The 12761-nt window shown below is 42.9% G+C and overlaps 1 protein-coding gene across 2 annotated transcripts in view; it reads left to right on the forward strand.

The window, feature by feature from the left end:
* LOC144791492 (ubiquitin carboxyl-terminal hydrolase 47-like) overlaps positions 1–12761 on the forward strand; it is a 340820-nt gene that overhangs the window by 222537 nt on the left and 105522 nt on the right. For both annotated transcript variants that reach the window (XM_078666187.1, XM_078666188.1), the window contains exons 8-9: positions 2072–2206; positions 11453–11581. In XM_078666187.1, coding sequence (XP_078522313.1) covers positions 2072–2206; positions 11453–11581 — 264 coding nt within the window. The remainder of the gene's footprint in view (positions 1–2071; positions 2207–11452; positions 11582–12761) is intronic.

Here is a 12761-nt window from a genome sequence, read left to right on the forward strand (position 1 = left end):
TCCAATCAGACCCCAGATGTTCATCAACTGGGCTGATATGCACTGATTTGGCATCTTAAAACTAGCAGTAACTTGTTTCAGGCACTAGACTCTGGGCAGGGTTGGACTGGGCAAAAATTGTCCTGGGCACTAAAATGACAGTGGCACCAGGTAGCTAAAAAAGTGGCCCACTTTTGTAAATCAGGCCAGTTTTGAACTTGTAAAGATACACTACATGACTATTTTGCAAGGTATGGAAGACTACATGCATTTGGATTTTCTGCAGACAATTTTGTTTTAATGTCAGAGAAATCAATAGTTAAAACCGGCCCACCTAAGTTAAGCCCACAAACTGCTAATAAATACCGGGCCACATACTGATCTGTAAACTTTTACAGCAGTGTGAGAAAGACTATCTTCCTCCATAAATGGACTGGAGGAAGAAGGCAGAATTAAGCCACAGAGGAAATACCATTTCCTACCCATTGTGGTTCTGTGCTCCAAGGGATCCTAATTTAGTTGTAGATTGCCTTTGTTTACATTTTCATCCCCAATGATGTCCTTCTGTACATGGTGCATGTGCTTCAAGCATCCTGAGCCTTGTCACAGTTGCTGTTGTCCACCCTTTCCAGTTCATCATTTCCAGTTCATCAGACTGCAAGCTGTCTTGTGAAGAGCACTGTACATCTATATTAGGACGTACCTGACAGCTGCAGACATTGGATATGTCGAGCTTTATCACTATACTATTTATTATCAATTTTATTAATTTATTTTGTGTGTATTTATTTGTAAAGACTTTCACACCATTACTGTGGTTTCATATAATAACAATAATTTTCCTTTAAACATTACAATTGACTTTACTTTGTTAGAATATCTAATTCTCCTAATTGGTGATTCGACCCTGTAAAACTATGAGAATGAGAGCCTCATCTCCTGTGATTTGTCCCACTTAGAACTATTGCATAAGTTAAAGGTAAAGGGCTGTATGTATAGAGGTTAGCGAATTGCATTTCAGCCTTTGACCTCAAGGTACATTTTAGGTCTTGCCTAGGACAGCACACATGCGCTGTTGCTTGCGAGAAATTTTATTTTATAAAGAGCTTGGAGCCCTTCCATTACTTACCATTCACTTTTTTTATTCTGACTCCTCTACTAGGCCTCCTAATTGGCCTGATGTGCCAGCTTCACTCCCTCTTTTGAGAGGAGCATGGACCAAGTACTGATTGTTTCATATTGATTAGTGTACTACTGCTGCTGCGATTGAGGTGCTATTTTTAATTCTTCTTCCCTTGTGCTTGTCGGTATTTCTCTTTCCCCTCCCACACCCTGTTGTCCTTGTTGCCTCTTCCCTTGGCACCCCCTTTTCTATGTTGCTTCCTCCCCTCCCACCGTCCCTGTCCATGTTGCTTCTTCCCAACTCCCACCCTTATCTGTTTTACTTCTTCCCTCTCACCAATGCCCTCTAGTTGTTCGTATTGCTTATTCCCTCCCACCTAAAAGTTGTTTGTGTTGCTTGCTCCACCCACCATAAGAAAAGAAAACACACAATGACGTGGTTAGCGAGGACCACACCATAGCACTTTCTTTGAAACGTTTACCCATGCTGGCACCTCAACTGTCCACCTCTACAATATGGCTGAAAGACATTGGCAAAAGCCAGTATCTGTTGCACAGGTTAGACCTATTGGCTTTGCCAATGCTTGTTATACATACGTTGTTTCCGAATGGTCTCATTGACCGTTCGGTTCTATTTTCACTGGAGCATAGTATGGCTACATATTCTGTGCTCCGTTGTGCCTGAGCAAACAAGCTGTGGAAATACTGTTACAGAAACTAGAACTGCAACTTTACAGCAGAGAAACGAATCTGCAGTTTACAGATACAGAAAATGCTACAGCCTGAGTTGGTTTGTGCTTGTCGGGGGTCGGAGGTCGCAGAATGTAAGACTAGTGGGAATGGGTTACAGACTTACACTAGAGTCACTGCCTGCTAGATATAGGATTTCTGCCTTTCAGATATTTTGATAATGCTTCTTTTTCACTCAGTGTTCATGATCATGTCTTTTCTAATCTTTCATTTGTCCCAGAGTAAGTACTTTGAGTCACTCCCCAACGTTCTTGTCATACTCCTGAAGCGATATGAAATCTACAGTGGCCGTTTTCAAAAGATGTATACTTTGGTTTCTGTGGAGAACTCCTTGAAAGTTCCATTGGAAAACCAAGTAAGTGAAAAAAGAACACTGTTTTCACATGAAGGCATTATTAAGACTTTGTGATGTTATTACACCTGTGCTCTTTGGTGGTGTTCAAGATACAAACAGTTGTTTCTTGGGGTTGCTCTGAATGTAATGCTTGTAGGAGAGAAAGTGAAGACTGGGTTTAGTCAAAAGTCAGTCAGCCAACCAGCTGATCCTTTCTGTGGTAATTCTCAAAAACTCTGATATCTTGCATTATGTTTAGAAAGAAGAAAATCATGCATACAAAGGCCCAAGAACTGCAACGATTAATATTATTTAAGACTGATGCATCCAGGCGTTTCAGATTAAGAAGTGTGTCCGTGAATAACAGTACATTCAGCTTGTTGTCCACTGTCATTTTAAGTACTTGGCATATGCTTTGTATTTACTAAAGGTTTTTTAGTGTTTGTTTATTTTTAGATTTTTTTCTTCTAAAAGACATGTACAATAAAAACAGTTCATCTGAACTGTTTAGAAATCTCCCCCTCCCTTTCCTGATTTCATTAGCCACCGCTCCTCGACTCAGTAAATGTCTCTGGATCATAGTCCTGACCACTACCCTTCTACAGGGCTCCATTATCCCTGGTCATCTTGGTGGTTTCTAAATATCCATACATATACATAACATAATAGATAATATGGACATCGGTCTGTCAGGTAAATTAGAATATTCCTAACTTGTAATTGTAAATGTATTTTGTATAGCACTAACGATCCCTGACGAGGCATAGCGATTTTCCATGAGGATTAGTTGTGCTTAGGTTTGTGATCTTAATTTGAGGCGTGATTAGTAGAGTTTTGAGTAGGAATAGAATGATAGGAAAGGAATTGAAAAGGGGAAGTAGTAAGTTTTTCTGTAAGTAGTGATTGTGTGTGCTTGTTAGTCAGTGGCATGGCTAACAAGGAGGGATGAAAGTTTGAGATGGATGTTTGGGAGTTCTTAGTGGTGAGAAAGGTTCGGGAGGAGACAGAGGGAGGAGGAATGGGAAGGACGAAAGTTTTTTTTATAGCAAAATGTAAATCTCTCTCCCTCTTGTAAAATGATGTTTGCTTGCTTAAACCCCTCTATATAAATACAATGATGCAGTAATCTCCTATATCAGGTCATCTACACATTAGAATCATAGGTTTTATCACACTAGTCTGTTCCTCGAAAATCGTCAATGCAAGGGATAGTAAAATGGAAGTTTGTGCTTGAGGGCGGCAGTCCCACCTGAGATATACAATTAAGCTAACATTACAAGAACTGTATAATGTCGGAGATCTAAACTCGCAAGTATTGCCGTTCAAGGGCCGGTTTTGTGCCTCTTGATCTACATTAAACTGAAACGTAGGCGCTCTGATCCCTGTAGTCTTACAGTAAAGGTTTTCGGTATTTGAAATGTATTACATTCCTTTTTGTTTCCCATATTTTAACATATTTAATATCCATATGTATTTTCTGATAATTAAGTCATTGTTGAAATCAGATTGGGATTGTCCACTTTAAAATGAGGATTCAGGGTTAGGGTGTTGATCCCCTTGATCAGTTCTGCTTTGCCCAACCATCCATTCAGCAGTGCGAACATTTGCAGCTTTCTTGCAGAGGCCCACCATTATGAATTAAGAATTGAAATTTAATGTATGGGGGGTTGCTCTACAGACAAGTAGGGGGATCCTGATTAAAATGTATGCCATCCTAAGGAAAGACTTGTTCAATGTTTCATTAACCATACAGGTTTCGTTGCTTCTCCTATTAGGCCTTCAGTTGGAAACTTACTGACATTTACTTAGTGGATTTCCTACTGTTATATCCTGCTGTTAGTTGTAATGCATCCTCTCCATAGATTCCCTGTTCCTAGGTGTTCAGCCATGATTGATGCCATGGACTGGTGATGAGTGCTTGTAGAATGGTCAGTTAAAGAGAGTGGGCTGAGCAGTGAGGATGCTGCTGCTGGTGGGGTATTTACTATGTCATTTCTAACCTGTAACCTAAGCTATAACTTCTTCAATAAACCTACAACCTGTTATTCTACAAGAACTGCCCACCTAGCTCCTACTTACCAAGAGGGTATCTTTTATTTATAACACCTAATATTTCTCTATTTGGTCCTGTGGGCAAATGAGTGCTAGTAATTATTTCATAGAAATCCTCAAATTTCATTTAAAATTTCACATGAAGAGTACGGGCAGGTTTGGAGTGGCATGCTACCTTATAGACTTCTCAGTTTCTGGTTTTTCACAGCACAGCATGTCAGGATCCTACCCCGTCTGCAAGCCACAAACGTAGAAGGTGAGCAAACAAATGTGTCCTTTTTATTACTTTCTGACATGGTTAGTTGACGAGTATATCCTGCCACTTCTTTGAATCAACAACATAAGAACCTGTCATCACTAGAGTCAATTTGTTCCACAGATCCAGTCATATCCATGCTGTACTGCAAACTGTTGCAGTGTCTTCTCCATTTCAGCTCTCCTCTTCACATTGCATATCTACTTGCCATATCTCACCCTTTTCTTTCTGGGTTCACCTTGACTGTCTAGACGTAAAAGGGCGATCAGCCCTTCCCGTGTCCTTGAGGACGTTTGAATTTGTCCATTTCGCCACAACATGCAACAAGCATTTACAATGTAATAGGTCTCGCACTGACATTATTTTGAGCTATTGACATTGTAAATGACATTGCTTTTTTGTTTTGTTTTTCTTTTGTAAAACATAAATAAAACGCATTGTAATCTAATATGGCAATTGCTAAAAAAAAGATTAAATGTGAAACCTATTGCATTGCATTTACTCTAGTGTGAGCAGGAAAACAAACACCATCAGAAAACCAGTGAAACGCAAATAACAAATGTGGAAACAGCATTAAACGGAAGAACACATACACACAACAGTTTCTCCCTCTCTCACTCAGGCACACCCAGATACACAGGCCAGTGCACATAGGTAGGCCCATGGTGACTTCATTTTTTCCCCACACACATGTACAGATGGCCACAAAATTGTCAGTCAGTCCCCAGCTAAACACTTCTAGCCAGTTCAGACATGTTGCAGGTCTACTTTAGAAAAGTGGTGTTTGTGCTAGCCGGCGCTACAATAGGAGCAGTACTGGAACTGAACTGCTGTGCAGGGAAATGACAACATGTTTCTTGAAAATAAAGCAGTTCCTGCACCTCACAGGATCAGAGCCTGTGTTGGGGAGAGTAAGTTGGTAGTATGGAAAAGGAAACAAACATCAAAGAAAGCGGCGAGCGGCAGTGAAGAACAGCGAAGGTGTTCACCGGTCCTGGGCTTGGGATACTTTTTCTCAGATGTGAGTCAATGCAACTGATCGATGCACATCTATCTGAAAAATTACCAAGTGCAATATAAAAATATAAAAGAAGTAACAAGGAACCCATGGAATGTAATTGGTGCCCGCGCCAAAATGATCTAACGGAAATAATACGGTCTGAAAGTCAGGGGCGCATGGGAACTTACAAAGTATTATCACACATTACGAATATGTTCAAGATTTGAACATCGGAATTCTTATGGAACTTTGCACCCAGCACATATTCGTTATGAGTTCAATAACTTATTTAAACTCTCTCCTGTGTGCTATTTCCCAGGTCTTCCTGTAGCCGCTTTGAGTCAAACTGGATTGGTTCATCTGAGCCTGTCCACAGATGCTTAGTTATAGAACTGCAGTCATTTGTTCATTGACTGAAATCTTTCGAGTTGGAACGCGGGATCTGCAGCTTGGCTCCAGATCTGTTAAGCAGTTATACTATCTTTCCTGATATACCAGTGCCTCTGCTGTACTGTAGGGCTGGGGCAGTGTCCGTCGGCAATGAGTGGATCCCAAGTCAGAGAGAACCCTCCGTGTGGACCTGCAGGAGGCACGCTGACGGAAGGGGCGTAAAACATGTACAGTGGCCGCGGTCTCCTGACTGCATAATGCAGCAAGGCCCTGTCCCCCACCCAGTGTCCTCGAGTTGGCCGACCCAGTCTACTCTGAAATAAAATTGCCGGCGAACGGCATTGCCATTATTAGTTCCTGGGCTTGTCCTGTCTCAGCTTGAGCCGGGGAAGCAAATAGGAGTGGCATTGAATGAAAGAGGAGATAGTGTAATTGGATTAATCTAAGCCTTGCAGACATCACAAGCACCCGGGCCGCCATGCACAACTAACGCCAAACCACCTCCTCCAATTCTCCTACCTGTCCCTCCCATCTCCGTCTAAGTGGCTACAGTGTCACTGGGACATTACTGACTGGAGAGCGTTATATCTGGGAGACATACCCTCTACCCAGACTCCCCATCAACAATTGCACCTCCAGTGGGCTAAAATCGGGTAAGTCTATTAAACTAGTGCGGTATTGACCAAAGGCATGTCTCAGATGCAGGTATTTTTTGGAATTGAGTATGTTTGTAGATCTGCCATACATCGCCCATCACTGTAATCCCAATTAGCCCTCCAACCATGCCGTATGATCTAGCCAACGTCCCCTCCAAAGAGGGGTTTGTTAGGTCAGTCACCCATCCCTGCTGGTGAAACTATTGTCTGCACTTCACACAATGAATATTACTCTGGTAACCTCTGGGACACAGAAGGGGACCAGCCGACCGTACATGTGATATATCACCCCATCAAAACGAAGGCCTGACAGCTTGAGCTGATCCACGGGTCTCTCCAATCACCAGTTAACTAATCATTGATAACCGGAAAGGTGAGAGTCCCAGTAATATAGGTGGATCACCACTGCGCTCATCCCCCTTGCCATCATACACCCTGTGACAACACTAAACCTGAGCGATGCACTGGGATGATCCCGCCACAGAAATGATCTGAGCACTCCAGCCAACTCAGTGAACCAGATATTGGGGGATTGGAGCGGGAAGTTCTGCAGAATATAAAGAAAGCGTGGGGTGTATCATCATCTTGATCAATGCAATGCAGCCCAGGATGTTAAGAGGGAGATTGTTCCAGGTGGCTGGTCTAGTTTTAGTCCCTTTAAGAAGGGGACAAGATTTAGTCCGCTCCGGGACTTTGCTATATGGACCCCTAAGTACTTGATGCTCAGATGGCAGATTGGTATGTCAGATTGCCACTCGTGACGTGTTATACAGTTTAAAGGTATCAGAAGGGACATCCCTTTGTTGACTCAGAGACCCCAAGGCCTCTTCGAAAAGTTAAAGGATTTCAAGGAAGCTCAGGCCCAACAATGCAGGGTCAGTTAGGAAGAGGAAGACATCATCCATATATATAACGCAGTCTTGTCCTCCCGCATCCTACTCCATCTCCAGCCCCGCATCTGGGCCTCGCAACGGATCACACTGGTTAAGAATTCAATTGCGAGGAAGAAGAGGAGCAGAGACCGGACACACACCTGTCAAGTCCCACGACGGATTGAGTATTCACAGGAGAGCAGGCCATAAATGGGGACCACAGGCATCAAATACAAGTGCGAAGGGGGCGGGCCAAAACCCATATGGAGCAGCACCGACTCAAAATACGTCCAATCAATGGCATTAAAAGAATTTTCGCAGTTGATGAGCAATAAGGCTGCCACCTCCTTAATGTTGCTAATGTTAGCAAGTGCCACAATCACAACGGATACAATGTCTGGTTCTTCTGTTAGGCATAAAGCTGCACTGATCTGGGTGGATCAAGGAGTGAAGGACCGTTGCAGCCTAGCTGCCAGGATTTTAGCTTCTACTTTGATGTCTGTGTTAATTATGGAGATAGGGCGATAGGAGGCATAGTTCACCAGAGGGTGGTGCGATATGTCGAAGACTACGGTAGTTGCAGGGTAAAGCTCTGGAGGAAAGAACCCGTGTTTCTCCCTGTCTGTTTATAGGCGGTGGACATGTGGGGTGACAGTGTCTAGAAATTTAGAATAGTATTCGAGAGGGAAGCCCTCTGGCCCTGGAGTTTTAACACTCTTGAGTTCCGGGATGGTCATCTGAATCTAGTTGTAGTCCTTGTTACACTACCCAGGCATACATCTACTTACGTTAATCAGTATATTTTTCCTCTTGTATGTCTACTATTCACAAACTATTCTAGTGACGGAAAACCCAATATTTGCTGGTATACTAACAAGGCTGAATTCTAAATGAATTCATTCAAACATACTCCAGTCTGTCTGTGCCTTGATATCTGTAATCTGCTGACTTTCAATCAACCCTTAGGAGAGTCAGACTGTTCATAGTTACAGTGTAGCTATCCTTACCTAAGAAGGGCAAAATTAGGGTTAACGTGTATTTAATTACCATTTTTGGTAAATATCTGTTGATTACCTCTATAATTATTGTGTGGGAAATCTTCTAGAAAAACTTTCCCTTTTTGTTTTGTCATTCAGCCCTTTTGTGTGTAAAATGTAAACTCTTTTCATCCAGCAGTATTATGGTTGTTCCAGCGTGTATCTTCATCACTCCCACTGTCAGAAGAGTCTGCCACTTTTGAATTCTGGAACTGTTGGACTTGGCCCTTTTTGCAGGGTCATCTCTGAACTTTTTGCCTTCCTCCTGTATTTTGTCTGACCTGTTTTTGTTGGTTTTATGACTCTGGGCACTTTACCGCTGCTGATCAGTGCTAAAGTGCATATGCTCTCCCTATTGTAAGTTAATGTATGGATTAGTGATTCCATGATTGGCTTGTTTGGTTTACTTGTCAGACCCTAGTACAGTGCTCTGAGAGTGCCCAGGGCTTGTAAATCCAAATGCTACTGGTGGGTTTGCGGCAATGGTTGTGCCACCCACAGAAGCAGCCTTGTAAAATGTGTCTAAGGCCTGCCATTGCAGAGCCTGTGTGCAGTCTGGTACTGCCATGCTGACTGGGCAAGTTTACCCACTTGCCAGTCCCTAAACCTTTCCTTTCCTTCATATCAGACACCCCTATGGTAGGCCCAAGGGCAGGGTGTATTATAAGTATAAGGTAGGACATGCCCTGGTGTGTGTGGCATGTCATAGTAGTGAATTACAGCCATTTTCGTTTTTTACTATTGCAAGGCTACCTGTTCTCCATAGGCCAGAATGGGCAGTTAGATTATTACATTATATAATCCTAACTGACTCAGGGAACATGGCAGAAATTCGAGTTTAGTATGCCTGAACTCAGAATGATAAAATACATCTTTTAATGAAGTTGCTTTTAACATTCTGTGTTTGAAAATACCACGTATAGAAAGTAGGTATTTTCTTGTCTAACTATCCAAACCTGCCTCTGCTAGGTTGTGTATTCCTTGTCTAGAGTTTGAGTGACAGGGCTAGGGGATTCCAGGAGACAGGGTGAGGCCGCCCAGTGGTGAATAGAGAGATCAGCATCTAGATGGGAGGAAGGAGTTGCACCTGGGACCTGAATAGGATAGTGCCTGCCCCCCAGAGGGCTGGCTCAACCCCCTGTGGTTCTTCTGATGTCTCTGCCCTGCACTGTGAAAGGAGAGAAGGAATCATGTCAACAAAGTGCTCCAGGGCTGTGCTTTCCCTCCACAATGCTGGCTCCACCTTCTGTGGGGCGTCTGATGTTTCTGCTCTGCACTGTGAAAGGAAAGAAGGAGTCATGTAAACAGAGCGCTCCAGAACTGGCCTTGGACAAGGCAAAGGCACCTCTGCCCTCACAGGACAAAGGAGTTTGGGGTATAAATATTGGGACCCTGATCCCAAGAAATTAGATCTCTTTTGGACTACAAGAAGAAACCTTTGCTGAGGAGAGGAACCTGAAGAAACTGAGGAGAGACTATCCCTAAGCTGAAGTGCTGCTTGGGGGATTGGCCTGCAGTGGTTGCCTGACTGCCAAAGAAAGGAGAACAAACTTTGTGTGCTTTATTTTCAACTAGTGAAGGATCTCCAAGGGCTTGGAACAGAGCTTACCTCCTGCTGAAGTCTCAGGGACAACAGACTTCAGACCCCATCTCCCCAGAGTTCTTTGGAAGTGCCTGCTGCTGTTTTGGGCCTTCTGAGGGACTGAGTGTCGCAAGGAGCTGGAAGCGCGATTCAAGAGGAAGAAGCTTGTTGCAGCCGCTGCCGTCGCAACTCTGAAGGAGGGTGTCGCCGCTGTAGCTGGCGCATTGCACCGCATCGAGAGAAGCTTCTCGCAACGAAGAGGAAGCGTGTCGCTGTCGCTGCTGCCGTCGCATGTTGGATGTCACCGCTGTAGCTGTCGCACTGCACCACATCAAGAAAAGTGTCTCGCATCCACGGAGAAGCGTGCCGCCGTCGGAGCTGCTGCCATCGTATCTTGGATGTCGCCGCTGTAGTTGTCGCATTGCGAGGAAGCGTCTCGCAAACGTCGGAGAAGATTGCCACAGCCGAGGCTGTTGCCGTTGATACAAGGGTGTCGCTGCTGCAGTTGACGCATCGATCCGAGACTTCTAGCATCATCGGAGTAGCGTGCCGCATCTGGAAGATCTTCACGTCTTTATTTCTTTGCAACGGAACTTTGCCGCATTTCCATTGCTGCAACACTTTTGTTGTGGAAGCGCAACGCATTGTAAGGTATATTGACGCAAAGTGTCGCATCTGGAGAACTAAACTGAACTAAGCTAAAACTACCATTTTAAGTATAGTATTGTGGATTTTTGTTGTTTGGGGTCTTGTGTGAAGTCTTTCTAAAGAATACTTATTTTTAATATACAACTGTGTGGTGTCCATCTGTAGTGTTGTCACTGGGTTACTGTATGTGCTCACAAATGCTTTACACACTGCCTCTGAGATAAGCCTGTCTGCTAGTGCCAAGCTACCAAGGGTTGAGCTGGGGTTATTTTAGGAGTGTACCCCCTTACCCCGACTAGAGGCAAGGGCCCCTATTTGTCACAAGTACCTACCTGCGCCAACTAGAGTCCCCCAAATCTAACAGGAACCTAGTTTAATTCATTTGAATGTCCTTGGCAATCATGATAGAGCCATTGGAGCTTTTTCAGTTCACTTGGTTTAGGCCCTTGAGTTCTGGACATCACATGTGCAGTAGGCAATTTCTTCAGAAGTGGTTTGTAGCTCCATGTTGCACCTTTACGCCAAACAGCCTCATGATTCGACTCTTGTTTAAGACAGAAGATTTATGTTGAGTACATTAGAAATCATGTTTACAGAAAAAGTAGAAGGACTTAAATTATGTGTAATTTCTTGAGATGTATACTGCTAGGTAAACATTTGTTGACTTGATTACATCAAAGCCAGGGATCAACAGAATATTTTTGCTCTTAACATTAATTACTACTCTGCATAGTGCTGCTAAGAAGTTGATCTATGACTTGTTCAACATTCTAGGCTTCTGCTGAGTACGAGCTCTTTGCGCTTTGCCACCATTCCGGTGGACTTACTAGTGGTCATTATACGTCAGAGATAAAATCATTTGAAGATGATAAGTGGTACCTCTTCAACGATAGATATGTGAGGGTAAGAATATTATGAATTACTTTTTCTTGTTTTTGATTTGTGTAACATTTTGCAAGTTATAATGCCACTATACAAATTGCCCTTTGTTCCTTTATGTGTTAGATTTAATTGTGAAAGACTAATGCGCATTTTCAATCAAATTCTATTGTCCGAGTCAAACGAGCAAACTAAACTTTGGCTCCAATTTGTGTGAACGTTTTTGCAATACAATGAAGGGTTGTACAGTGTTCTGTGGGAGGCAACTCTAGTGCTGAAATCCCTCTTACCTCATTAAGTCTTCCCTATCAAAGACAAATGAGCTCCTGCTTCTCAGTAAATTAGAGCGAGAGCAACGCACGCTCTTCCATCAGCGATTTTCCTTAGCATTGTTGTTGGGCAAAGATCAGTTCACTTTGGCGTGTTATTATTGTTTCAGTGAGTCCAAATCCTACTAGTGCACAGTAGGTGCAAAATACAACCACTAGTTTCCGACCTTAGTGAGCAAACTAATTTCACACCATGGGCGACCATCACATTGTTTGACGATGCCATTTGAATTCCTGCAGATGGAGATAAGGTGTTCCTGTACCAATGCCGATGTAAATTCGACCATCATTGCTCCTAGAAAATATTTAGCGATCTTTTAAGCAGTCTTCTAATTTGTGGTAGCAGTTGTGTACATAGCTCGTCGATCATAATAACTTCTGCAGTCCCTCTTCACATATGTATATTGAGAAAAACCCTCTCCAGCAGGATTTAATTGATTGATGTTATTTTATTTCCACCTAAAATGATTTTAGAATAATAAAAATACTGTGGAGTCTCGTAAGGAAATTAGAAAAAAGTATGCAATGGTGTGGTAACTTGTGAGGTGAATTTTTGTGTTAAAAATGGCTGACAAGTAAGGCCAACTGTGATTCTTAACTGCAGGAGCCAAAGAGAAACATTAAAGACCTACCCCCAAGAAGGATAAGAACTAGACTAATTTCAATGTTTAAGGCGTCCACAGGAGAGGATAGGCTAGGCACTTGAAAAATGGCCAAAGGAGGCAGTCCTGGTCATGCAGCCCAGAAAAATAGGTGGAAAACTGGACACTTAAATTGTTGAGGAAGACTCCAGACAGAATCTCAAGCTACCTCAAAATCTAAATTTTTGAGATACAGTTAGGTAAATATGATTCATTGCAGATTAATACAAAACC

The sequence above is a fragment of the Lissotriton helveticus genome, chromosome 11, assembly GCF_964261635.1.
Source record: "Lissotriton helveticus chromosome 11, aLisHel1.1, whole genome shotgun sequence".
Lineage (NCBI taxonomy): Eukaryota > Metazoa > Chordata > Amphibia > Caudata > Salamandridae > Lissotriton > Lissotriton helveticus.